This window comes from Rhinolophus sinicus, chromosome 2, assembly GCF_057876585.1.
Source record: "Rhinolophus sinicus isolate RSI-liver-muscle chromosome 2, RSI-T2T, whole genome shotgun sequence".
Taxonomy (NCBI): domain Eukaryota; kingdom Metazoa; phylum Chordata; class Mammalia; order Chiroptera; family Rhinolophidae; genus Rhinolophus; species Rhinolophus sinicus.
Genome location: NC_142502.1, coordinates 145,344,857 through 145,371,083, shown reverse-complemented (window position 1 = coordinate 145,371,083; position 26,227 = coordinate 145,344,857). Strand labels below are relative to the sequence as shown.

Genomic DNA, 26,227 nt, shown 5'->3' with positions numbered 1-26,227 from the left:
AGAGTGCATTTAGGAGTCCTAAATACAACGAAGTAAAAGTGTTCCATTAGGCACTGGCAAAATGACAGAACAAATATTCAAAATGCTTGAACAGAAAAAACCAAACTACTGATTTAAATCACCTGAGTTTTCAAAACATAAATCTGGTAGAAAATGAAGCAGATTTTTCCCAGTTGGTAGGAAATTTGGGGCACTTTGGGAAGAACATAAACCTTTTATGGTTACTGAGGTACTATTTAAATAGTCTAGTATGCAACTTGCAAAGAGCCAACTCAGTAGCAGAACTTAACTTAGAAAAAGGCCTCAATTATTCAACCACTAAAGTTCCTTTATGAATAAGTAAGAGATGCTTTCCTAAGAGAACCAGAGATTTAAAGTCATACCTTAAATGCAAGCTCCTCATCTATGTCAAGTGAATAGTTCTGAAGTATGGGGTAAATTTATCCACAGGTCATCACTTCTGGTTTCCCATTCTCAGTTATGCAAAAACGAACTCACAGAGACAAATTCAAATATATATTTTGAAAAGTATTTACTTAGTTTGAATAAATTAATTGCAAATAAAAATTAGCTACAATATATAGACTGAATAGAAATGACTAGAACAAATACAACACAGGACTTGATTTCCTTGCATTAGTCACAAAGCATGTGACAATCTAGAAAACTTCAAAATTAATTATATTTCTTTGAAAAGGGGGTAACAGCAGTTACTGATACATCACAACTAGTAAACTTATAATACAAGTTTCCTGACATGCATTTCCTGAGTGAACCCAAATAATCATTTTTAAAAAGAAGGAAATTTTGACAAGTTGAAGTAAAATAAAATAGTTCATGGCTTCTAAGCAACAAGTTTTGTTTTTTTTAAACCAAAAGAAAATTCAGAACATTGTTGTAATAGGATAAATTAAAGCTATGCTACCACATACAAAATTTTGCTAGAGTCAATTAAGTATTATACAACTTTTCAAAAGGAAAACAAAAGATTAAAATAATGATTCTTTCTAATCTAAAAGTGTACTGATTTCTACAAGTGCCACAGAATGTTTGATGTAGTGCAACTGTCTATACTTTCCTTGTGGTGCATTAAACAAAAAAATGGGGACAGGAGAAGGGGAGAAGAAATTTTTTCTTGCTTCTGAGAGCAAAAGAATTTATTGGGATTAGAGAATAAACAGACCATGCAATTCTGTCCCTCCACTCTGCTGTCAATAACACTCATCTGCCAACAAACATATCCTCAAGTCACACTGGCAACTTTCCTTAGGATTCAATCTCAAAGTTAAGGCTGGTCTGCTAGGTTCAAAAAAGGGGATGAGGGTGGGGGCACTACTGGCATTTGACCCTTTGTATGTCTGGATAAGGCCAAATACAGAATAATTAATTAAACATTTCCTTTTCTAAAAGCAAATCAAGTCACTCTCTTTTCTTGTTAATTTATGCTTTTTCTCATGGGAATGATTTTTTTTCTAGAAACAGTGAACAGATGAACTACAGTTTATATCCAAAAAATAAACTTGCCAAATGTTGCTGATACTAAAAACAGATTAGTTATCATGGGAGAAAAATAGATAATCTAGATAAATTGCATATTCAAAGGAGCATATAAAATGTTTCTTAGCATTAAATTTTTGTTATAGTACTATACTTGAGAGAAACAACTGAGGAAAAAAAAATATTTCCTGATTATCTTCAATGTGGTTTAAAACAAACACCTCTTACACAATGGTAATTAATATGAATTTGGTTTTACAAAGTATTCTAATTTACCAAATTCCACATTTAGATGTGGGTGGAGAGGGAGGGAGGGAAGCTCTCTTGTCCTTCTTCGTAACTTTGCAAATGCTTCAGCTATGCTTGCTAAACTACCATTCACACCAAGAGTGTGACACCATCGTTACCATGCTACTCTATCAAGAACATTCTAAGGTATTTTCTATAATAAAGATAAATAGAAAAAAGGTAATATACATGTTGCTGTATTTTACAATGTTTGCAACAAACTGTAAACTAACATAGTTTGAACCAACAGTACCCTCAGTTATACAAAACAATTTTTCAACACTGAGGATGGGTGATTCAAAAACACTAAAATGAAGGCATCAGATTAAACTGTCCTTTTCTCCTCAAAATAGATTTTAAAAACTCAGAATTCAGGAGTCTGGTACTTTCAGAAATTCCTTTGCTTGAGTTTCCCAGATTTTTGCTCAAAAATTGTTACTATTTATTATAAACGTTTTAAAAAATTCTTCATCTTAATGCAAATGACCAGATCAGAAAAACCGTGATGTGGACAACAGGTTGAAAAACCCAACTCACTTAGCTTATAAATTTATACTGTAGTCCTGGAGGACAACTGTCTGTTAGTCTAGAGGTCCTTGGAAAATAAGTCTGATGTAGCCTTGTTCACCAGCCAACTGATGTGCACAAAAGGGACAGGCTGCATGAAAAGTATGAGTACCATGCGGAAGCGGGATCTGAGACCAATAGGCAGTCGTCTTTTCTGAACACACGTGCCCACACGGGCTAAATGCGTGAGTTGGAGGCCCGGCGTCCACATAAAATCCAGCTTCACATCCAAGCCACAGAGGGACATAGGGACCAACAGACCTACACATAGGACATTCACGATCTTTTCCATCACGTTCTTCTTTGTTTCCCCAGTTATGATAGCCATGCACATGGCCACAGTTTAGATATACCCATGGTTGTTTCTCATCGACAACATCTTTCCTCTTCATACTAGGAAACGCTAGTGTGTTGAACCCTACAGGGCACTGAGGTCGTGCTGCATTGATTTCCTGTCTTAAAGCTTCTAAATGCTTCACTGTAGGAGTGTGGGAAAGGCCTTCTGCAGTACGCCACAGCAATGTCGCACCACAGAGGTCAATTAATGAGCCATCTTGTAACTGATTGGTTTCAATTTCCACCTAGAGGAAACAAGAATCAAAAAACACATTCACCACTGTGTTTTGGATTTTTACATAACAATTCTGGTCTTACATGCTCCTGAGTCAAGAACTGAGGTATCCTGTAATTGTTACTAAATATTTAAGAAACTCTAAAGGCAGTCATGAAAAATATAAGTTTGAACATCAAGGATAAAATATTGAGCAGTAACATTTCTTTTTGCCTCATAGTAAACATAATCTATGACTGAATTATCTAGCTAATCATAAGTCTAATATTTCCAATAAATATCACGGTCAAAGACATACAGATGTAAGTAGAAAATACAGAGTGCTGTTTTAGAAAAGCTTAGGTTTTAAAATATAGTAACATAATATGAAAGAATAAAATTTTGTAGTGTCCTAGTTGAAACATTAAGATATTATCCTGTAGTATAGTTTTCAGTAGTCAGTGTTTGATAGACCTAGTACTCTGTGTCAGCAACAGATTTAAGAGTTTTTGGGAAAATGTAATGCATTCAGTCCAACTCATCCTATGTGTTTATTGTAACTAAATAAGAAGCTCCATCTCAGTTCTTACCATTTTTCCTCTCTGCTGAGCTGATCTGGTTTCACGCAGGCTGAATACATTTCCACAAACTGATATTTCTCTCCATATTCCAGGTTTAGAGTCTTCTGTGAACCCATTACGTGGATGCATAACAAGAACGCCATTAGTGGTTAAGCCATCCATCTGCCCATCTGATGTCTTCCATTTGGCAGCCTTCTCCTAGTAAGAATAATAAAAGTGAGCTTCATTTGTAATTTGGAAATAGAAGTGATTATAAAATAATGCATCATTTAGGAAAAAAGCTTTTTACCCCAAGAAAGATGTTTTTTGATGAGTCAAATCCTGCAGCATAAATCCGTGCTGTAAAGGGGGGATTCCGTTCACATATGATCCTACAGGCAAATCTTGATATAGTGCTTTGCACTGACTGCGTATCAGAATTACTTTGACTTCCAGGAACTGTGTCAGTTACTACAAAATCAATGGGACTTTCAGTAGACCGACCAATCTAAGGAAAAAAAGAAATATCTATAAACCCATTCAAAGGAACACAGTGGAAAATCCATTCAAGAAATGCACAATAAGGTGAAATCATTAAGCCTCTGAAATTTCTAAAGCTCAAACTTATCATACTTAACTCTGGGGGCATCTATACCCTTGAAAACTAATCTGTCAGACTTGCTCTGATATAATAATCACTTAGAGCGTAGAATTAAGTGGGAACTTACGACCCAGAATATACGAAACCCTCAGGGAATAAAGAGTTTAAGATGGCTGAGATATCTAGATGGCTGCAGATTTTAATTTTAACCCCTTTGGATTGAAATATGTCTACCATGTGGTACCCTACCTTCTTTAACAGAATATAGTTAACGTATAAGTAAATCTTTCAAGATGACTCCAGGACCTCACAGTATGACCACCATTTTTATTCAGCTGAAGTATAGCAATGTCTTCAGGTGCTACAAAGAACAGTGATCCTTATGTTAAAGACTTACATAGCATTGCTTTGAGGCCTTATGTATACTTCATAGGTTTCCTTTCTTGCTGTTGGGTGTACTTGTCTCTCGCAACATACCCCTTCACTAACCAGCTACTCTTATTCTGCTATGGGTTGAGAAATCAAGTAACCAAACTTCAAAGAACAATATTTCAAAATGTTCTCAGTAAGAACCTACGGGATTCTCCAGGGAGGAGTGAAAAGAATTTCAGTGCTTGGCTTCTCTGACATTTACTTTATATGCCTAGATGTCCTTTTTATTTTCTTCCTGGTTTTTGGCCATATTTCAGGGACAAGGTTCCCTGATAAGAGTTCTGGTGGGTGAAGTGGCAGAGAATTAAAAAGATCTGGCTAGTAAATAAATTAATTTCATTTTGAAAGATGAAAATTGTAAAGAAAATAGGAAATCAGCAGAATGGATGACAGAACGGACAAGTGTCACAGGGTTTTAAAGTAAACACTTAAAAATGATCAGTTCATTAATGTATTTGTTATAAGTAATATCATAAAATTGAAGAATATGGGACTGAGAAAAAATACTGACCCTCTACAACGATGACGGCTCTTAAGAGTCATTCTATGCATAGTTGAGCCTCAAGTATTCCTCTTATCAGCACACTTTTGATAAAACTCTTTAGTGTTTTTGTCCTATGATCAAATATAAAGTCTTTATTTAGTTTGGAGAGTGTTAGGGGAAATTGGTTGGTTAAAAAATATAAGATTGGATATCCCTTTTTCCTATTTTAAAGATAATGATATCCAAAGAAAATGGTGTCAGACCTTTGAAACTAAAAATATTTCCAAAAATTAAAAGGTTCTTTTAGAGCCAAAAGATGTAGTCCAAGGATCGGATTGAGAATTGATATTCAGAATCAAGATATTGAGAAGCAGCACTTATTTGGGAAGAGAGATTGTTTCAGAAGAGTTGATATTTGATCTGGGCCTTGGAGAAGATTTGAAACATCAAAGCAATATTGGTAATGATAGGTAAGAAGGAAGAAATCTTAAGTAGCTATAAAGAGAAAACACCTACATGACTGAGTGAACAGATGCCAAAATATAATCGTGTGCTAAGATAAACTTTAGTAACTCTTCCTCTTTCTAATTGCCACTATTACCTTTAAAAATATAGATCTTACCATGTCATTCTCAGTAATGACTGTGCCACCCCCATAAAAACCTTAGTGGTTCCTTACAACCCATCCAAACTTACCAGTTTCTAATTTCTGATATTAATTAGAAACTGACTTCACAATTCGTCTCCCATCTACCAATATAAGCCTAATTTTTTGTTATTTCTGTTCACACACAAAGTATAGTCTGGCTATAAGCAACTTATCCATCAACCCTCTACCATACTGTATACTTTGCCATCTCTGTTGTCAGAATGCCTCTCCACTGGTTGGACTGGCAAAATCCTATTCAACTTGATGAAAACAAAGTCCAGATAAAAAGGGATTACTATAAAGTCTTTTCCTCACCCTTCTTCAACCCAATCAGAAGACTGTACTTCACATTTAGGCAGACCTCTAGTGTAGCACCTATGTATGTAATCAACTTGTAATGTCTCCTTTTACTTCATAGTGTCAAACAATGCTCAGAGAGTTTGAATATCTGACGGCTTGAACAATAAATGTTCAGTTTAGAAGGTTAGCAATCCTAGCATGCTTATAAAACCAGTTCCTCAAAGACTGACTGGCTAATTTATCAGGGTAGTTTCTGATATATCTCAGGGTAGTTTTTGATGTAGAAATGTTTGGGTTTTCCACGGTATGATGCCTGTAGAAAGGGCGTGATCAGTTTACTATTTTTGGGAAAAACCATCTATTTCTTTATGAAACAGAGAAAACCAAAAATGTTGCAACTTATTTAAGGACCTTCATAAGATGGTGAAAACACTGCTCCATAATTCAGGATGCCTCATTTAATCACAATTTTGCCTCCAACTAACTTTATAATTTTTAACTCACATGGCTTCAGTAACTTTACAGACAAAATATAAGGAGTAAACAAATAATACAAGGTACTTTCTGAAACTAAAATTCTAGTCTGTAATCAAATATCTAGGCAGCATTTTGATTTTTAAAAAGTCAGTTAAGCACATTCATTTTAACTAGTTGTCAGCAAAATGTGGAAAATCATCCTAAAGCTTGTCTTAGGTTCTCATTAAGATCCAAACCTTCACCTTCTTTAAGGATGTTATTTATTTTTAATTTTTTGTCAAAGCAACATCCATATTCTAATATTAACTAGAGAGACACTATTCTAAAAATTCGGTATTCCAGGGGCGGCCGGTTAGCTCCATTTGTTAGGACGCAGTGCTCTTAACAACAAGGTTGCCGTTTCGATCCCCCACATGGGCCTCTGTGAGCTGTGCCTGCCACAACTAGACTGAAACAACTACTTGACTTGGAGCTGATGGGTCCTGGAAAAACACACTTAAAATTTTTAAAATTAAAAATTTTAAAAAAAGAGAAAAAAAAATTTGGTATTCCATTAAAAGGGCTGGGGGGAGTGAGTGACTTCAAAGAAATATTTTGCTACTGGTTATAATTAAAGACATCTCCAGGCCTTCTCACATTCATATAATCTTGTAAAATAAAGAAAAACTGAAAAGTCATTGGGGCAATAATTGTAACAGCAAAATTATTAGGTACTTAAGATTTTTTTCAAAACAGCCCAGGGCTTTATAAAACCCAGTATTGAAGGAGAAGATAACATGAATTTTGTTTACATCTGAGGGTGGCTGGTTTTTCATCTATCAATTTATAAAAACATCAGCACTGGATTGGTATGAGAGAAAGAGAAAAGCAAAACACTTTATTGACCAAATACGTGCTGAGAAATGTTTGACTTCACATATATATGATAGGAACAGTTAGAAACTGCCTGTAGTTTTTGTTGCCTACAGAGGAAGGTGGGAAGTAGTGCCAAAAAAGTCATGAATGTGTGTAGAATATTTCTTAGTTCCTTTTTTTTTTTTTTATAATAATAGCTAACAGAGTTGTTATAGCTACTATTATAATAGCTAAGTGTTTACCAGCTACCTAGCACAGCTCTGAGCACTTTACATGTACTAATACATTGAAGCCTTTTAATAGTCATACAAGGGAAGTTTTATTACCCATACTTTACAGGAGGAGACCGAGGCATAGAGTGACTAAGTAATGTTTACCAGGAATTCTGATTTCAGAGACCATCTCTTAACTATGCCACACTAACTTCTATATATGGGGTTTAGAAATCAGTATATATTTTAATGAAATACATTAAAATATGGTAATCCTTTATCCCCCACAGCAAAAGTCACTGACGATAGGTTTTAACTCTTTTGTTTGTATGAAAAAAGAATTCACATATTATAATACCTGAAACATATCAGTGTTGCTGTCATGAGTATATTCAACCACCACTGTTTGGGCCCGAGATAAAGTATATGATATGCTATGCTGGTCCTTGTTACTTATTGCCTAAGAAAGAAAAGATTAATAGCAAAAATTAGCTGGCAGGTCAATCAAATCAGATTTACAAAAGAAAGGTAATCTATCGCATATATGACATATTCCCCCCTGAAATTTAGGTTAGAAATTAGTAAATTGCATAATTTCAGCTGTGACAGTAGTTTCTCAGGTTGAGTGGGGTGCAGAAGAATACTTTGAAGTAGTTATATAGAGTAAGAACATAATTTCACTGTATAAAAACACTATAAAATCTGAGTCTCCCTTGTAAGTTATTTTAAATTACAAAGCAATCAAAACCAAATCCCATGTACAAACTGAAAATAGTACTCAGTACTGCTGCTGGGGGGAAATACAAAATCTTGCAAGAAGAATCTTATTTTTAAAGTAACTAAGAGTCATAAAGTTAACCAATAAGCAGAGTTAACTGGTTTTCCTAACCATTCTGTGACTCTATAGATGACAGATATTTGCCATATGCTGGGCTAGATACAGAAAAATTCATAGAATGATTAAACATTACCAAAGGAAATGGATATAATGCTTACGACTGTACTTCTGACTTATCCCAAACTAAAAACATTGCTGAAAAGAACTTTTCAGTTTTGTTTTCAGGCATTTTCTATGTATATGAGTTGAAGATATTATCAGAGGGGGGAAAACCCAAACAAAGGAAGTGGAAACAGACTACGTAAAAGGAAAACAGATACAAAAACATAAAAGAATGATTATACACAGAGGGGCTAAATGAAAAAATGTTTCTTCATTAGAGCTTTGGCATTATAAAAGTTTACTTGGTTTCAATTTGTAGCTAATCTGAAATAGATAAAGCCTTAAAGTAACAGTTTTAAGATTAAATAAGATCGTGAATTTTTCATATACTTTACAAAGAGAATAAAATACCTGGGTACAAACTACCCAGCTTTATCAAAGTTTCATAATACCATGTTTGCTTCTCATTTTTTAAAAGAAACTGTACAGGTACAATTGAGGTGGCTTACATGTCCCTCCCTGGTTCCTTTTCTTCACAGATGTATCCAACCTCAAGAACGCAGTGTAGATCATTCCTCTGCGTGTCGTTGTTTGTTACTACACATTTATGTATTCACAAGCATTATATAATTGTTTTACAGGTTTTAAAACCTACAATTACTTTAACTCAGCATTAAGCAACTGACTTTTTAATCAAATAATTGCTCAGTATTTTGCAACTTAATTCTTAATGACTAAAGAGATTTAAAAACACAGGTTTTTGTATACTTTGAGATTGTAATCCCTGTTTTAAGCTATTAAATTTAGGTTGAGAATAAGAACCGTGCCAAGTTAAGTTCTCACTGTACTGGAAGGCAGGGTTTAACCATTCATCCCAGATGACTGCCAAACTAAACAGTTTTCTTCGTGACCTTGTACTACATTCCCCTATAATTGAAAGAGGAAAGAGTAAATCTTTGATCCCTCAGTTTCTCATTGTCCAGTAAAGATGAGACGGGACTAACAATGAAAACATTAGGAGTGTGTCAGTAAAAATGTAAAGATTAGAATACAACAGGATATTGCAGAGGTAGGGATTAGAACTATTTTCTCAATAATGATTCTCAACCCGAGGTTTTATTAGCTGCATAAGGGGCATTTGGAAATATGTAGGTGCATTTTTTGGCTGTCACAACAATTTGAGGGTTTAAATGGCATTTAGTGGGTGGGGACCAAGAATATTAAATATCCTACAATATGTGGGACAGTCCTGCACAAAGAAGTACACCCCCAAAAAGTCCTGCACACCCAAAATGCCAAAGCACTTCCGGGGGAAATACTGGGAAGATCCTTAGATTGGATCAATAAGCTGTTCATTGCTACCACCTGCTTAGCACATCCCGTCCCCTCTCAGCAAAGGAGCAAAAAGAAGCACCTAAAAGAAACTGTCCATTTTCTACATTCACTGGCTGTCACATAGTGAGAGAAGAGGCCTAGTCAAGATGTAAGGACTGTTTTACACACCACACTGGATATAAAACAAAGCTACAAATCCAACTACCTTCAAGGACTGAGCTGTGACCTAAAACAAGGCGTCATATCCCAATTTCTCTGTCTCTCGTTTATTTAACTTACAGAGATACAGATAGTATAATACTAATGTACATTTTGGAGCTGCTTAGCTAAACATGTCTGTGCTTCCAGAAGTCAAGGAACTCTTTGTAAATTTTATTCACTCATCACAGTATAAGAGTCAGTCTGTGTTACACAATTGGAAGTAGAGGAATTCACAGGAAATGTGAATATCTGAAATCCCGCCTAATTGTTTATCACTCTAGGAACTAAAGTCCAAGGGCCCTGAAATGGTAGCCCAGGTTCTGAAGATTTTGATAGGAAAAGAAGAAGGGGCTAAAAGCATTATAGGCAAGAAGATCAAGATATATTGTAGTTGGGCATTTGTTTTCATAGCTTTGATTCAATTTAATAATTATTGAGGTCTATTTTGTTTAAGGCACTATGCTAAAAGCTATGAGGGTCTAAAACAAAAAAATGAATAAAAACAAGAGCAACCACAGAATCTTTGATAAAGACAGTTAGTTAAAAGAATGACCTCATCCAAGCATGTTTCTAGTACCTGAATACACTTCTTCTACACTACATTCCTAGCCCGGCCTCGGTGAGGGCCCTCTAGTCACAGCAGGAACGCCCCACCTCTCAGGGCAGACAGGTGCACAGTTCTAGCACTAGATAAAGCCTCTGCCTCACCCCTAGCTTCTTAATAAGAAAAGGGAATGTCTCCTTATAATTTCCACCCAAAAAAGGTCCTATGCCCTTCCATATGGCAGCCCTTCAAATATCATGTCTCCAAATGATGTTCTCCTATCCAAACAAAAGAAAACTTCTGGTATAGAATGGGAAGGGAATGCTAAAGACTATAAACATGCACAATCTCTCCAAGTTAATTTACAGTTTTGTTTTGTGTTTTTACCTTTGCAGCCTGAGGAGTACAAGCAATATGCACAGTGCTGGGCTTCACCCCATTTGCCTTGGGTCTTTTAAACAAAGCAAACCTACTTTTCCTCCTTCCTCTGTCGCCGTTTGGGAGAGACCCATTATACCTGTTGGGGGAAAAAAGTTTAGGTGATATTTTGTAAGCAGCACACAATTCTAACAAATGTTTTACTTCGCCTTGCAGGATCAATCCCCAATTAATTATCTATTAGAACGTTATAAGTATCTCAAATTCCTTTTAGCAATTGCTGATCCCCAGCTGCCCAAGTACGGAACAAAATGAAATTCTTTCTGGCCACATTCCATGTCACAGAGAAGCAGCTTTTGGATTATACAGACAAATCTAGATTTTGGATCCAGGTGTTTGTCATGCTTTTTTTCATTCTTTACTTTGAGTTACCTATATTTTTCTTCCCTCTTTTACTAAAGATAATCAAGAGCTGATTGGTGGCATATCTAACTCCTTATGACTCATTCTATTTTTTGCTAAAGGTGAATCTTTGAATGTGCTAATCTAACCTTTAAAAGTACAGTATGAATTGTTTAAAATACAATCCCTTTTAATTGTAAACCAAACCCTTAAAATAGCTGAACTTTTGAAATAAGGAATTTTTAGACTTGTTTGTTAAGCCTCAGTTACTTGAACGTACACATACACATTCACATTATGTTGGTAAAACCTGTCCAACTGAGATGCTTGCTAAGTAGCAGTTAAACATACTTTTTTGTTTTAGATGTTATGAGCATTTCTCAATGATAATGTGTGCACGTGCGCGCATCCTGAAAGTAAACAAGTAAGCAAGGACTTAACTAATAGGAAAAAAGTTCAAAACAGAACTTTTGGGTGTTTACTATGTAGCAGGCACTTGGGTTCTATCTCATACATCACCTCACTTAATCCAGCCTCATAAAAACTCTGCACTGTTGGCATCACGCTCCACTTCTACAGGTTAGGAATTAAATGACTCCTCACAGGAACGAAATTCCTCAGATACTCAGGAATTAAATTATTTTCTAAAGGTCACACAAATGACACTGGCAAAACTAGAATTTGGATCCAGGGGTTTGTCGTGCTTGTTTTCATTATTTACTGCTTCATTATGGCATGAGCAGTAGCTTAATAATAATCTTTCCTAATTTACTTCCTTCCCCAAACATTGGTGAATCTGGGGTGGGGGGGGGATGAGGTAGGGAACGGGGGCAATTTTGAGGTTGGAGGAGAATGTGATTATAAACTGGCCTGCATTAGTGGCTGCCAAAGAGAGAAGGGAGTTTACTCAAAGAATGCCATCTATAGAAATTACACGGACCCTTTAGAGCAAGATAAAGTGAGCTGGGGCAAATTTTGCTAAAAGAAGGGCTGAGGAAGACAAACGGAATGATTGTGTAACTTCAGACAAATACATTTTTCATTTCCTCTTTAAGAAGCTCTGTCCTTTCTGCGGGTGAGGATGAGGCAAAGCTTATGCAGTATTTGAACACTTACAAGTGATGGCATAAAAACGAGAATTGAAGATTTTCTTGATTTTATAATATTACTTGGTAGCTTTAAATCCTTTCTAGAAATAGCTAGGATATAAATTTAAAAAAAAAACCACACACACTTTTAACCTAGATGTAAAGTTACTATGTATTATTCAATTTTACGTGTCATCAGGTGGAGGAACCTTACCCTAAGACAATGAGTTCACCATATTTTACTGGTGCTTTGGATGGATGATTTTCTTGATCAGGAGAAAACATGAGCTTGGCTGTCTTTCTCAAATCTTTGTTCACTGGTCAGGAGCCTTGGGACACCTTTCGCATTATTTCCTAGAGGGGAAAATTTTTCATTAATAATGTGAACAATTTCTGTTTAAAAAAAGATGTTATTTTCTAGCAGTCCTCATGAGCACAGTATTATGTAATATTGTAATATACAAAGTATGCAACATTTTCCCCAGTGACGGTTATATATTTGATATAACTAAATAGATTAAAAATGTAAATTTGGGGACTTCCACTTCTAGGAAGATGAAGTAGACATATTTTCCCCTATTAGTTCCAGTAAGTACAACTAAAAATCCTGGACGTTTAACACATAAGAAGATTCTGAAAAATAGAGAGAAGGCAGACCACCTAGGACCTCAGGGCCCAAGCAATAACAGAGTGGTGAGTTTCCTGGGTTTTCTTTTTACCTAATACATCCCAGATTTGGAGCTGAAGAATCCAGCACCTGGAAATGCCAACTGGCAGAGATGATGATAATGATAGCCCTAACAAAAGCTTGGTCTCTCTAGTCAAAGGAAGAAGAAAGGAGCAGCTTTAGCAAGACAAAAAACTTTTGCCAATAACCACTCTACTATAGCCAAACACCACAGAAAACACTGGAGCCCCACCTCCACCCACAGCAGCAAGACCTGAGTCAGGAGCCTAGACTTCCATGTCACGAGGCCATACTGAGAAGACCCAACCTCGCAACCAGGCTAGCGTCAGGGCAGGCCAACCAAGTAGGGAGCAAGGACTTCCACTCTGCTGGCTGGTGACATGCCCCTACCTACCTCTACCTTAGCAGTGTCAGTGGAGCCCCATGGGGAGCCTGGACTTCCACCTTACCTGGCAGCAACTACAACCTCCTTCTCTCGGGTGTCAGCGGAGGCTGGGTAGGGAATCTGGACTTCTACATCCACCCGGCAGTAAAAAGGAAGCACCCCCTATTATCTGGCCAAAGTGTGTCAGGAAAAGTCAGTGGAAACAGAAGGTTTAGATAATATCCAGAGTCTCGGAACATAATATGAAAATGTCTAGGATTTCAACAGAAAAATCATTCATCATATCAAGAACTAGAAAGATTTAAAATCATGCAAAAAGACAATCGAGATGCCAAAACTGAGATGACAGAGATGTTAGAATTATTTGACAAAGATTTTAAACCAGCCATGATAAAAATTCTTGAATATGCAATTACAAATATGTTTGGACAAATGAAAATAAAATAGAAAGTCTCAGCAAAGAGCTCACTGGATGGGCTCAACAGCAGAATGGAAGGGACATAGTAAAGAATCAGAACAGAGAGAAAATAGACGGGGTAAAAAGAAGGACAGAGCCTGATGGAACTGTGAGACTACAGCTAAAGATCTAAGACTGTGTAACTGGAACCCAGAAAGAAAGGAGAAAGAGTGGAGCTGAAAGGGTACTCAAAGAAATAATGCCTGAAAACTTAACCAAATTTGGAAAGAGAAACAAAATCACAGATTCAAGAAACTGGACAAACTCCACACAGGATAAAGCTGAAGAAATTCATGCCAAGACACATCATCATTAAACTTCTGAAAACAAGGGCAAAGAAAATATCTTGAAAACAGCCAGAAAGAAGCTATATTACCTATGGGAGAAAAGCAATTAGAGTGACAGTGGATTTCTCACCAAAAACTACAGAAGCCAGAAGAAAGGCATTATTTTTTTCATACTTTAAGAACTGTGGACCCAGAGTTCTACAGCCAGCAAAAATGTAGGGTAAATCAAGACATTCTCAGATGAAGGAAAATTTGGATAATTTGTCACCAGTAGCTCTACTCTAATATGATGAGCAGAGAAAATTCTCTAAGCAGAAATGATAGAAGAAAAGAACACTGAAATATCAGAAAACAGAACATGGTAAGTAAAAATATGGGTTAATGCAGTAAGCTTTTTTGTCTGAAGGTCAAAGCAAAAATGATAAAACACTGTCTGATGTGGTTCCAATGTATGTAAAGGAAATGTTTAAGACAATTATATATATTGCACTCCTGGACATTTATCCCAGAGAAATGAAGACTTACGTTCAAACAAAACCTGTACACAAATGTTGACAGCAGCTTTATTCATATTATGTGGACTAGTACTCAGCAATAAAAAGGAACAAGCTACTGGTACATGAAACAACATGGATGAATCTCTAGAGAATTATGCTGAGTAAAACAAGTTAATAACCTCAAAAGGTTACAGAAATGATTCCATTTATATAACATTCTTGAAATGACAAAATTATAGAAATGAAAAAGAGATTAGTGGTTGCCAGGAGTTAAGGAGGGGGCGGGAGTAGGAGGGAAGTGGGTGTGGCTACAAAGGGCAATAGGAAGGACTCCTGTGGTGATGGAAATGTTCTGCATCTTATCAATATCAATATCCTAGATGTGATATTTTACTATGGTTTTACAAGATATTACCCTCAGCAGAAACTGGGTAAAAGGTACAGAGAATCTCTCTCTATATTATTTCTTCCAATTGCATGTGAATCTACAATTATCTCCAAGTAAAAAGCTTAATTAAAAACATAAATTTGACACAAGTATGAAAAACAAGACTGAGACTTCTGCTAAGTCAGAAAAATCACTGTAATAAACAATCCCCACAATATTTTCATGTCTATTTCATTAGCAGTTTAATGGGACCAAGTATTTCCTGTATCTATTTCTCTCCCTGGTCTTCCTGTTAGGCTTGTTACAAAGGTTTCACAACACTTACACTAACTCATAAAAAGTCTCCTGGTTTTATAATTCCACCAATCGGTTTCATAGGCAACCCATATATGAAAAATGCCTACTTGTTTTTTTCTACAGAACAAATACAGCCTATATAGCACCACTTTTTTTTAAAGAGAAAGCAACACACACTATGAATAAGAACAAGTAAAAGGAGAAAGCTTAGCCAGTTTGATCCACTTTTAGCCCTTATAACTGACATACACATTTAGACTAGCAAATTCAGATAAACATACTAACTTTTATTGTTGGTAAATTAAAAAATGCTTACTAAATTAATTTATTTTAAAGAAATAAAACATACTTAAGAATTATTTTAAGAAAATTTTCATTTAAATACACTATAAAATCCTCTTATCTCCCCCACATGAATTTTAATAAGAATTAAACTTAAATTTTAAATTAAAATTTAATAACCTTGCTTTGTCTTGATTTGGATTCTTATTTAGAGCTACTTTCTATTTTTAGGAAGTGATGGTTTTCCATTTATAGTGGCAAGTAATTTCCTTTAAAAAAAGCTTATTTATTTAAAGAACTCAATTTAAATATTAAATAGTACTAATAAGTGCATAGATATGGCAAAAAACTAAAAGTGATATGTGAATGCCCATATTTGGTTGACACTAGTATATGCATGAACAAAGCAATCTGTTGCCTCATCCCTAAAAATGAAGGGACTAACGTAGAAGACAATTTTGGAGCTGGAAATAGGCCATCTGGTCCTAAAATAAGAATTTACAAGTAATGTGCACATAGCACTATAGATTTAGTCCTATTGCCTCTACAGCAAAAGAAACACTTTTTAGCTTAGCCAAGGGATTAGAGCTGGGCTGGCATATACCCACCATTCTATACTTTCTAGAGCCCTTGGCCAAATTAGCCAAGAAAAACAACATTATTTCCAATCATACTTATTCTTACTCTGCTTATGTCCCTTTAAAAGGCCTGACCTTGGGATATTTTATCAGTGATATCAAAGTTTCAATCACAAGAACACACTCAAACTTGGATTCTATTTCTTTATCTAATAATCTAAAACCTATAGTAAAACATTTGACTAGTATTGGTTATTTATACATTAAATGACCCAATTTAAACAGTTTTCTTAAATTTAAAATGGCATTTAATCAATTTGTATATAACTGGCATTTTTAAACTACAAATAAAATGTGCCATGACAGGTATTTCTCTTTGAACCTTTCATTGCAGGTCTAATACACGTTGACTGTTGTAAAGATGTTGTGAGAATCTTTTGAGTGTTCAGAGTCATGCTCTTCACAATGGTTTAACCTTTAACAAAAGCTTAATAGCTAGAGTGCTCTAGCACTCACTCTCTTTATATATTCTCTATATTTAAACATCTGGGTAAGATACAGAATTCTTCAAACTCAATTCCTGAAGTTATGCACTTGAGGACTTGTAATGGGTTACTAATAACTCAATTATTGGCCCCATCTCTTGGTATTCAATTAAGTTAGTTGGTCAGACCACCATATATTTAGTCCTATCCCAATGTGATCTAGCACAAACATGTAATAGTGCCACGAAGTCTACCTGAAACTGGGAAAAAAATGTTAGAGAAAACCTTCCTAAGATAATAAGGCTGTTTTCTATATAATATTTACTACTTTGAAACTCCATTTGATCCTTGAAAATTAAGCATGTTGCTCTATCAGTAGGAACCTTCCCAAGTTAAAATGTTTTTAAAGAAGTATATTATGGAATAGTGTTATTTTTTATGTATGATAGGAAAACAAAAAATTAGCCATAAAAAATATATTAATTTGAATTAGTCTAATTAATTTGATACATTTGATTCATTTGTTCTTTAAAGGCCAATGAACTACAATTATTTTCATATTACGTAAGTCTTCCCAAATGAAAGACTTTCTATAATATGTGATTGTCAGTTTCACTTAAAGAAGGAAAATTGGGAAATCAATCTTTATCCAAACTACTTCCTCAACATAACACATTTTTTTCTTTTATTATTTGCACTGCACACAGCCTTTCTGCTTACTACCTACTAAAGACAAATACAAAATTCCTGCCCCCCCAGAATAAAAAGCAAAACAAATAATAAACAAGGGACTAAACAGACCTTATGTAGATGTTTACATTAATCTTTCGAACACTTCTATTTTGGTGGACGAGCAGACAAAAAAGGGAAAATGTTTTAAAACATGAAAATGTTATGATGCTTTATGGTGAAAAATATAATGTGGATTGCATATATTATCTCTGATGAAACAGATTTCCATCTACACTAGAGTTCCCCTGTGGTTGATTTCAAAAGGATGACTCAAACAGAAAGAATTGTTTTGGTATATTTGTGGTGGAGCCATTTTATAAAACCAATTTAGCTGATGATTGAAGGGAGGTAAATTTATAGCCGTATCTTGATAAGAGTGAAGAATTAATCACCTTCTTACTTCTTTCAATCAGCAGGATTAATAAGCAGCATTTTTCCATAAAAGCAGAGAAGGCATAGGAGAAACAATGGTGTCACGCAGTAGGAATGTGAGGTTATTACTGTCAATGTCTTAGCTTTCTCAATACAGCAGTGAAAGACGTGATGCCCATGTTCCCTCCCACGACACAGGGCACCCCCTGGGAAACTCCTAGCCTCCCCCTTAGGGTAGCCAATGATATGCTGATACTCTATCACCTATAAAAATAACTCATTTTCATCCTGATAGGAAAGAATTAACATCTTTCCCAGAGACAGTATTTGTTCCTCTAAACTAGGGTTTCTCAGCCTTGGCACTCTGAACATTTTGACATTGTGGGGAGCTGGCCTGTGATTATAGGAGGTTCAGCAGCACCCCTGGCCGTTACACTCCCTAGATGCCAGTAGCATCCCTAATTGTGATTATCAAAAATGTCTTCCCTTCTCACCCCTCACTCTATGAGAACCACTGCTCTAAATCTCAAATTGGGAATGACAATTTGTTTTTTGGAGGGGAATTTGCCCTATTTTTGGCATCGTGCTCGGCACATAATAAGGTATTTAATAAATGTTTGCTTATTAACATCACCATGCTGATGTCTTAAAGGGTTATTACTAAGCCTTGCGTGCGTGAAGGCAATGGCTTTAAAGGTAACTGTATTTTATGAGGACTGATAAGAGTGACTGGGAGTGAGAGTGGGAGAACTCTCATCGTACCTAGATGGTGATTAATTATTAATATTTCTATGCATTCAAAATATTTAAATATTGAAATAACCTCTCTCAAGTGTTGAAGGAAAGGGACTAGACCTAGGGTGGCCACAGCAGTAGCTGTAAGGCCAGTGCTGGGTAGCCTCACGTTTAGAGAAAGGCTAATCTGTGGAGGCCAGATAAAGAAATATCTTCTTGACCTAGGAGACCCATACCTAGAAAAACTAAAAGCAGGCTTTGGAAAGCATAGGGGAATCCTTTTAAAGGAAAAGGGTTGTCAATCTCAATCATCCTTGGATTAAGGTCTATTGTGCACTTGCACAGAATGTTAATTAGCAAAGTGCTTACACATGAGATTCTTTGATTTGACCCTCACAATAGCCCTGTGAATTAGGCAGGGAAGTCTTATTAGCTCCATTTTCCAGATAAGGGAAGTGAGTATGTCAGTCAGAAAGGTCAGTGGCTGGTTCAAGGCCAAACAGGTAAGATCTGGCAGAGCTTGAACCCATACATTAATTCAACATACATTAACTCATTTAATTTCTATCACAACTACTCATATATCAAGTATAATCATTTATTCCCATTTTATAAATGGGGGGAACTCAAGTTCCTAGGAGTTAAGTAGTCTGGGTTTTCAGATACCACTAATCACAACCCAGACAAGATTTGGTGGGGCTGCTTCCTAAATAAGAATAAGAGACCCTATTATGGGACCATTTAGGAGAGAGACTAGAAATAGAAAGTACACCTGTGTAAAATAAACCCTAAATAAGTTACACTCCAACATAGACGAGTAACAACTATGCAACTATGACTAGTGCTTTTTGAGATTTGAACCTTTGTCACTTCCTCAATGCTCATTGTATTTGTCAACCCTGTTTCCTGGTAGTTACCAACAATAAAAACTTCAGTAAATGAAGTGAACATTGCATGTGTGTTTTAAAAATGGGAAAGGGAGAAGGGAAACCAAGCAGAAAAGTAGGGTATTACACGAAGGCAAATTCCTGGTACCATCAGGAAGAAAAACCTATTAGAAATGAGTCCCGATAGCCTAGGGACAGAAGGTTTCATATATTCCCTGAAAAGTGACAGCTAAGGAAACGCTGCAGGGCAGTATTCCTGATTGGGGAAGGGGGTTTAAGTACAACAGTACCACTCTACCCCAAAATGATCAGTAATTCCCCACATCTAGAAAATATATTTTAAAAGACACAACTAAGGACTAAAACATTTTTACTGTCCTTACCCACGCTTGGCCTGTATTCAATTTTTTTAGATTACCAAAGTTCCTAAAATGATAACACGCTTCTCAGAAAGCAGGACTAAAAATTCCTCTAGGTTTAACCATTAAAGTCCTGAACAAAATTCTACAGAAAGCAACAGATTCGGTGGGATTAGATAGTTATTTGGAACAAAAACATTGGATAAAAGTGTATTCATGGGAAATGCTATCATTTTTCTAAAGTCAGCATTCAACACTGGCATTCCATTCATGCTTATACCCCTTTTTCATAGTGGTTAACACTTACTGGGTTCTGCCTCTGGGCCGAGCACTGTTCTAAGCACTACACATGTATTAACTAACTGATTTATTCCCCAGAACAACTTTATGAAGTAGGAGCTATTATAACCCTCATTTCATAGATAAGAAAACTAAGGTTTACAACCTAAATTCTAGCTAACACTCTGAAACTGCTGAAAATACATGGGGGATGGGGGCTGGCGAGGAGAGAACTACATTGGGAAACTAAATTAAACAACAAAAAACCCCCCACCTAAGAGTTTACATAAATGATATTGCCCTAACATGCGAATAAACTTCTATAATACTAACCATTTAAATTTTCTCAGTAATTCAAATCGATTATTTAAAGCTGAGTTTTAAAAGTTCCTCGGATAAAATTTAAACTTGGAATAAAATGAATAGAATGGATTTTCCCCCAACCACTTTAAATCTGTACCAACCTATGAAATAAAAAAAAAATGGAACACCAAGTCCATGGTCATCTTTTTATATTCCAGGAATAAACCATATTAATCTTAAGTAGGTTATGAGCCCTTCCAAAAAAAGTATTGTGTAACGATTATTTTGGACAATTAAATTACTCCCTGAAATAGAATAATCTGGGTTTTCTCCGTTCCTTATAAAACATTGACCAAGTTACATGCATTAAAAAAGAAACAAAAAGCATTAATAGCCTCAAAGTATCTCCCCCAAGATATTAATTACAGAGGGGACAACAAGAACTTCATAGTGGAAGAAACCTGGCAGACACCATCTTAACCACTGATCAAGGTTAATATTATCTGTAATGAGATATTTTGATATCATGGATCCTCTGATTATGATGCACTGAGGACACATCACTTCTGTGGTATGCTGTAGAAAAATGCATAACCCCGATCTAATCACGAGAAAACATCAGACCAACCCCAAATGCCAAATGTTCTACAAATAACTATTAGTACTCATTAAAGGTGCCACGGTTATGAAAGACTGAAAAACTCCCAGATTGGAGATTAAGGAGATGCAACCACATGGGATATGGGATTGTGGGATATGGGATCATGAACTGGATCCTGGAACAGAAAAAGGACATTAGCAGAACTGGTTAAATTTAAATATGGTCTAGAGTTTAGCTAATCGTAATATACCAGTGTTAATTTCCTAGTGTTGATAAATATACTCTGGTTATGTAGACTGTTAAACTTTAGAGTAAGCTGAATAAAGGGTATATATAAACTCACTGCATTTCCCCCCATATTTTCCGTAAGGCTGAAGTTATTTCAAAACAAAAAGTAAAAAATAAAAATAAAAATAGAAAACAAAATAGCCCTTTACATTTAATAAAAGGCATTAAAATATGAATTCGAGATTCAAAGTTTGCCTCCTTTCTTAAGTGGTGACCTGTCACCACCTAAAGGTGCACGATTTCCAAGTTGCGCTGGTCCTGTCACGTCACAGTGCCTGCCAGGTCTTCTGTCCCTTCTCTGATGTGAAACCGCCCCATCCACAGCCCCTTTGGTTAGGAAAGTTGTTACAACACATGTGTGGCCACTCTGGATTGAGCAAAACCGAAGTGATTCATCCACACACTGACCGGAATTTGACAGAATCATGTTTCACAGATTTTTCTCAAAAAATAAATATATAAAGTTTTGATATATAAGGGCATTTTTACTAGTGAATGTTCTGGGTGGTTTTATCAGAAAACATTTTGTATATGCAATTATATCAGTTTCTGAATTAATGCCGTACACTGAAATCTTTAACAGTATTTGAATGTATTTGGGTTCTGACTACCCAATCACATGAATCCTGGGTCTTGAAAGGGAATAGATAGGGATGCTAGGAGGAAGAAGAGTGAAGAAGAAGCAGTCCTGGGTAATTTTGATACATTTCACTTAAAAAATCTTGAAAAGCCAGAAAGTCAAATACTTTCCTGAGTTACTAATTATTACACTATGATAGTGTTTTCTTCAAAGTAGAAGAGACACTTACGGAGGACTAAGTAAGCTATGACTGTACCTAGAGTCAACCCTGAGAACTTTGGCCATTGAGGGCTATATACAGGGTCCTTTGTGAATTATAAATCTATAAAACCAGCTCTGTAGGCACATGATTTTCTCATCCTATAAATTGGTGACAATATTTCCCACATTTCATAGGATCTGTTACAGGACCCAATTGCAACAACAAAGCTGCACTGAAATTTGGATGTTGGGCCATCTGCTTAGTTCACTCACTAAATACACAAGTCATAGACTTTTGGGTCTCTTGAAATTACCCAAATTGTGAAAGTTAAGCCAGTGGTTTTCAAGGACCTACTAATGGAAAACAAAACAAAACAAAACAAAAAAACTCAAGTATTTGTTAAATACCTAATATGTATTTAGTTAGGCATATAGAGTAGATCTTAACAATAATTAATTTATAGTAATGCTGCCCCATCACTTAAGATTTTATTTTCTCAGAGATTCATCTTTATTTCTTAGTCTCTAAACAAATGTTTATTATCTCTTCTTTGTAGGTGACTTCAATACCATGTAGAAAATTCTAGTGTTCTACTGCTCTTAATGTTTAACAGGCCCAGAAATACAATCAAAGGCCTCAATAATCATTGCAATTAGTTTCAAGGTTGAATGCTGTATAAATGTTTGATTCTCAATAGGGGAAAAAACAGTACATCTAAATCAAATAAGATTTAGTATATATATTATTCCCTGCTCTTACAGGAACGTTAGCTTTAAATCTTTTATAGTTTCACAATTCCATTATAAGCTCTATTTAAAAGGTATGGGGAAAATGTAGTTTAAAATTCAAATCACAAATGAATCTCCAACATGGTTTCTAATAGTAAAGTCAGCTATGGGCAGAGAGAAATCATTAAAAGATGACAACTACTACTAATCTCACCAATGAATAAAAGTTTCATCTTATGAAAGTTTTAGTTTTCTCCTTGGTTCATGAAAAGTTCTCAAAAGTAGCAACTGATCTTTCTTTGACCAAATCATAATGTTTTCCCCATAAATTTTTATAGCAGTAATTTACAGACATTGTGCGTGGGATGCTAAGAACATCTATTTTTTAGCAAAGCGAATATTTTAAATTACTCAGAATGGAATTCCTATTTAACTCTTTTCATAAGGAAAATGGTATATATATACAGTTGGACTATTTCTATAAATTTCCTCTCTCTCCACTCTGATTATTGTTGTATTTTCACATTACAAATATGCCAACTAGGTAAATTACGATGATTAATTTAAGCTTAAATTATCATGATCGTAATTTGCAACTTTTGTCACTGACTTAACTTCCACCTGATACATATAGAAGAGAGTCAATACTTGTCCATCACAAATAGATTAGAAAATGATAAAAAATAAAAAACACACATTACTGGGCAACGTCAGTACTCTAACAAGCAGATTGTTTTTCATGAATTTCATATAGAAAGAAAAAAATCTCAATTATACCTTTTCTTTTGATGAAAATGACTCAGAAAAACACCCTGCTGGGAACTTATTGTTTTTTTGTGTTTTGCTTTTTTTTTTTTTTTTTTTTTTTTTTACCAGAAAGAGCACCTCCCTCCCCATCAATCACCAGATCTAAAATTATTAAATCTCTTCCCACCGTATCAGAGGAAGAACAACAAAATATTCAGGTAGAATATTAATTAAAATCCTTATAAGGCAAGACTCCCAATATTAAAAAAAAAAGCCTTTCTAATTTTGCCCTGCCTTGCAAAAATGTTTAAACAGTAAATTGCAGTTATCTCAAAGGCCTAGATCTCTTTGAGAGGACCTCAGAAGATTTATGGTAAAAAAAACTAGAGTCTGAAGAAACTATCAACAGTTAACCAAAATACAAGGACAACACCATCATTCTGGCTACCAAACAATTTCCTTCAGAGAGCAATACAATTCTCAAAAGAAAACAATGGACAACATTAAGTTCTAAAGCATGTAAAAAAACTAAGACTGTAGCTTGCATTAAAAAAAATATTACAAACGAAGAGCTTTCAGTTTTCTGTCAACAGGCAATAAACACCCATAGTTATTTTTCTTATGCTTTCTTTAAGACTAACGGAAGATGAGAGTAACAGTAAAAGCCTCCCTAAAAACACAAAAGCCTTGGAGCCTGAGATTTATTCAACCTTTTCCCTAGAATGAAGGAAAGGCAATTCATACGTAACACACTTCTAAAGCTAAATGTGAAAGTGAGACAATTAAATATAAATAATCTAATATGATTTAAATCATTACTTTTACAAACTTACCTTTATCCTGAAGCACTATGTGACACTTAAAATTAAGCCACAGAACCTCTGTACTCCATCACTATCACCACAAGCTACACTAACAACCTTCTCACCAGAGGATAAAATCCAGTTAGTATTAAAGCGTCTCCCAATTACACTTGGAATCACACACTGAATAAGCTGTCTGCTCAGTGTTCTTTCACTTAAGCACCTCATGTGTGTGGGTGAGCCTGAGCCTGTGTTAACGCAAAATAGGTAAACACTGTATAATTCTAGATTCTATTGGTTGAAGGGAGAAATCACTTCTCTCTCACCTCCTCCTTAAGGAAATCTGTGGCCCAAAAGGGAAGAAACGGAAGTAAGCGGGAAGCACAGAACAATTTTTAACACAGGCTTATTTTCAAGTTATAGAACGAGGTACTTCAAAAGGGAATATTCTATTTCTTAAAAGGCTGACTGAATTAACTGTATAAATGTCAGAAGTATAACAGACACTAAACTACCTTCTCATGACTGTAAGCCCATTTTAACAGATTGAGTGGAATACTCAATCTGTTAAGGAACACTCCATTAAAAAAAAAACACCACAGACGAATGAATACAATTCACATGTGAAGAAAGAGTGCCTTTTAGCACTCTGAAATGAATCAGACTTTTTGGGTTTTGTTATAAAATACTACATTATCCGAGGCATAAGAACAGGTGAAAATTCAATCCCATTTTCAATTGATCCTGTTTATTTCCAGCTTTTTACTTTAAAATAAAATAAATCTGATTCATCTTGTGCTCATGAACATGGATGGAGAAATGATAGTACCCAGAGGTGAGTTGGGATTGTATAAGCTTCAGCAAATAGGTACTGAAGGCACCATACTTACTGACCTTAGCTGCTCTTAGGCTATCCTACTTGTAAACTTCATTTGAGGGGTTCCTTTGCTACGCCAAATTCCCCAATACCTTCCCCTAAGAAAAGAAATGTGTTGTTTTCTTACAGTGAAAGGCTGTGCAAGGAGCTATTCTATTCCTTGACACAGCCAAAGGTGAACGAACCTGCTTGGTGCTCAATTACATTTAAGATTTTTAAAAGCATGCTAAATTAAGTCACAAGAGTAAATGCTAGTTCATACCTGTTCAATAAACTGCATATGCAAACCACAGACCGTGTTTCCCCAAAAATAAGACCTACCCCGAAAATAAGCCCCAGTTAAGATCTCAGCCAGACGGACGCATTTAGTACGTTATGACAATGTTCCAGAAAAAGATAACATGACTGTATTTGAATAAATGTAGATTGTTGTTGTACATGAAAAAATAAGCCCTAATGAAGCAAAAATTAATATAAGACCCAGTCTTATTTTTTGGGGAAACACGGTATACCATAGCCATTAAAACTGATACTCAACTTGAGTCTAGGGGTCGATGTTTTCTTATATAAAAATACTTTTGGTGGTCCTAAGTCTAATAATACCTCTTTACCTAGTGCCTTGGCACAAAATGAACCACCGTCTACTTTATGGCAGCAAGTTTACTTCCATTGTTTCCCGGCATTCCACAACTGTTTCACATCCCCTGAAGCTGTTCTTCAGTAAATCTGCATAATATTTCTTTTGCTTGTTCTACTAGCAGCAGGCCTGCTTAGGTTACTGTGACATAAATCTGCTCAGGTATCCTGTTTCTGTCCAGTGTAGACAGATACACATCCAGTCCAGGAAACATAACTATACAAATGATCTGGGCATAGTCTAAGGTTGTGCTGTTGGGTGAGCCTGCCTTGTCATGTGATTCTAGGCTGATGAAATTGCTGAAGAAGCCGGACATGACAGGTCCAATACTCATACTAAGTAGAATGTAGTTGTGACTGAATCTCTAGGCCACAACAAAATTCGAGAACCTGC

General features: G+C 35.6%; 1 protein-coding gene across 4 annotated transcripts in view; it reads right to left on the bottom strand.

Moving 5' to 3' along the window:
• Positions 1-515: 515 nt before the first annotated feature.
• Positions 516-26,227, bottom strand: part of PELI1 (pellino E3 ubiquitin protein ligase 1) — a 50,730-nt gene continuing 25,018 nt past the window's right edge. For 3 of the 4 annotated variants that reach the window (XM_019717955.3, XM_019717948.3, XM_074332059.2), the window contains 6 exons: positions 12,575-12,714; positions 10,880-11,009; positions 7,831-7,932; positions 3,773-3,970; positions 3,493-3,681; positions 516-2,933 (listed from right to left, as the gene is read on the bottom strand). In XM_019717955.3, coding sequence (XP_019573514.2) covers positions 2,367-2,933; positions 3,493-3,681; positions 3,773-3,970; positions 7,831-7,932; positions 10,880-11,009; positions 12,575-12,645 — 1,257 coding nt within the window. In that variant the 5' untranslated portion in view covers positions 12,646-12,714 and the 3' untranslated portion in view covers positions 516-2,366. Of the gene's footprint in view, positions 2,934-3,492; positions 3,682-3,772; positions 3,971-7,830; positions 7,933-10,879; positions 11,010-12,574; positions 12,715-24,350; positions 24,538-26,227 lie in introns of those variants that run through there. The other variant, XM_019717962.3, reaches the window with a different exon arrangement.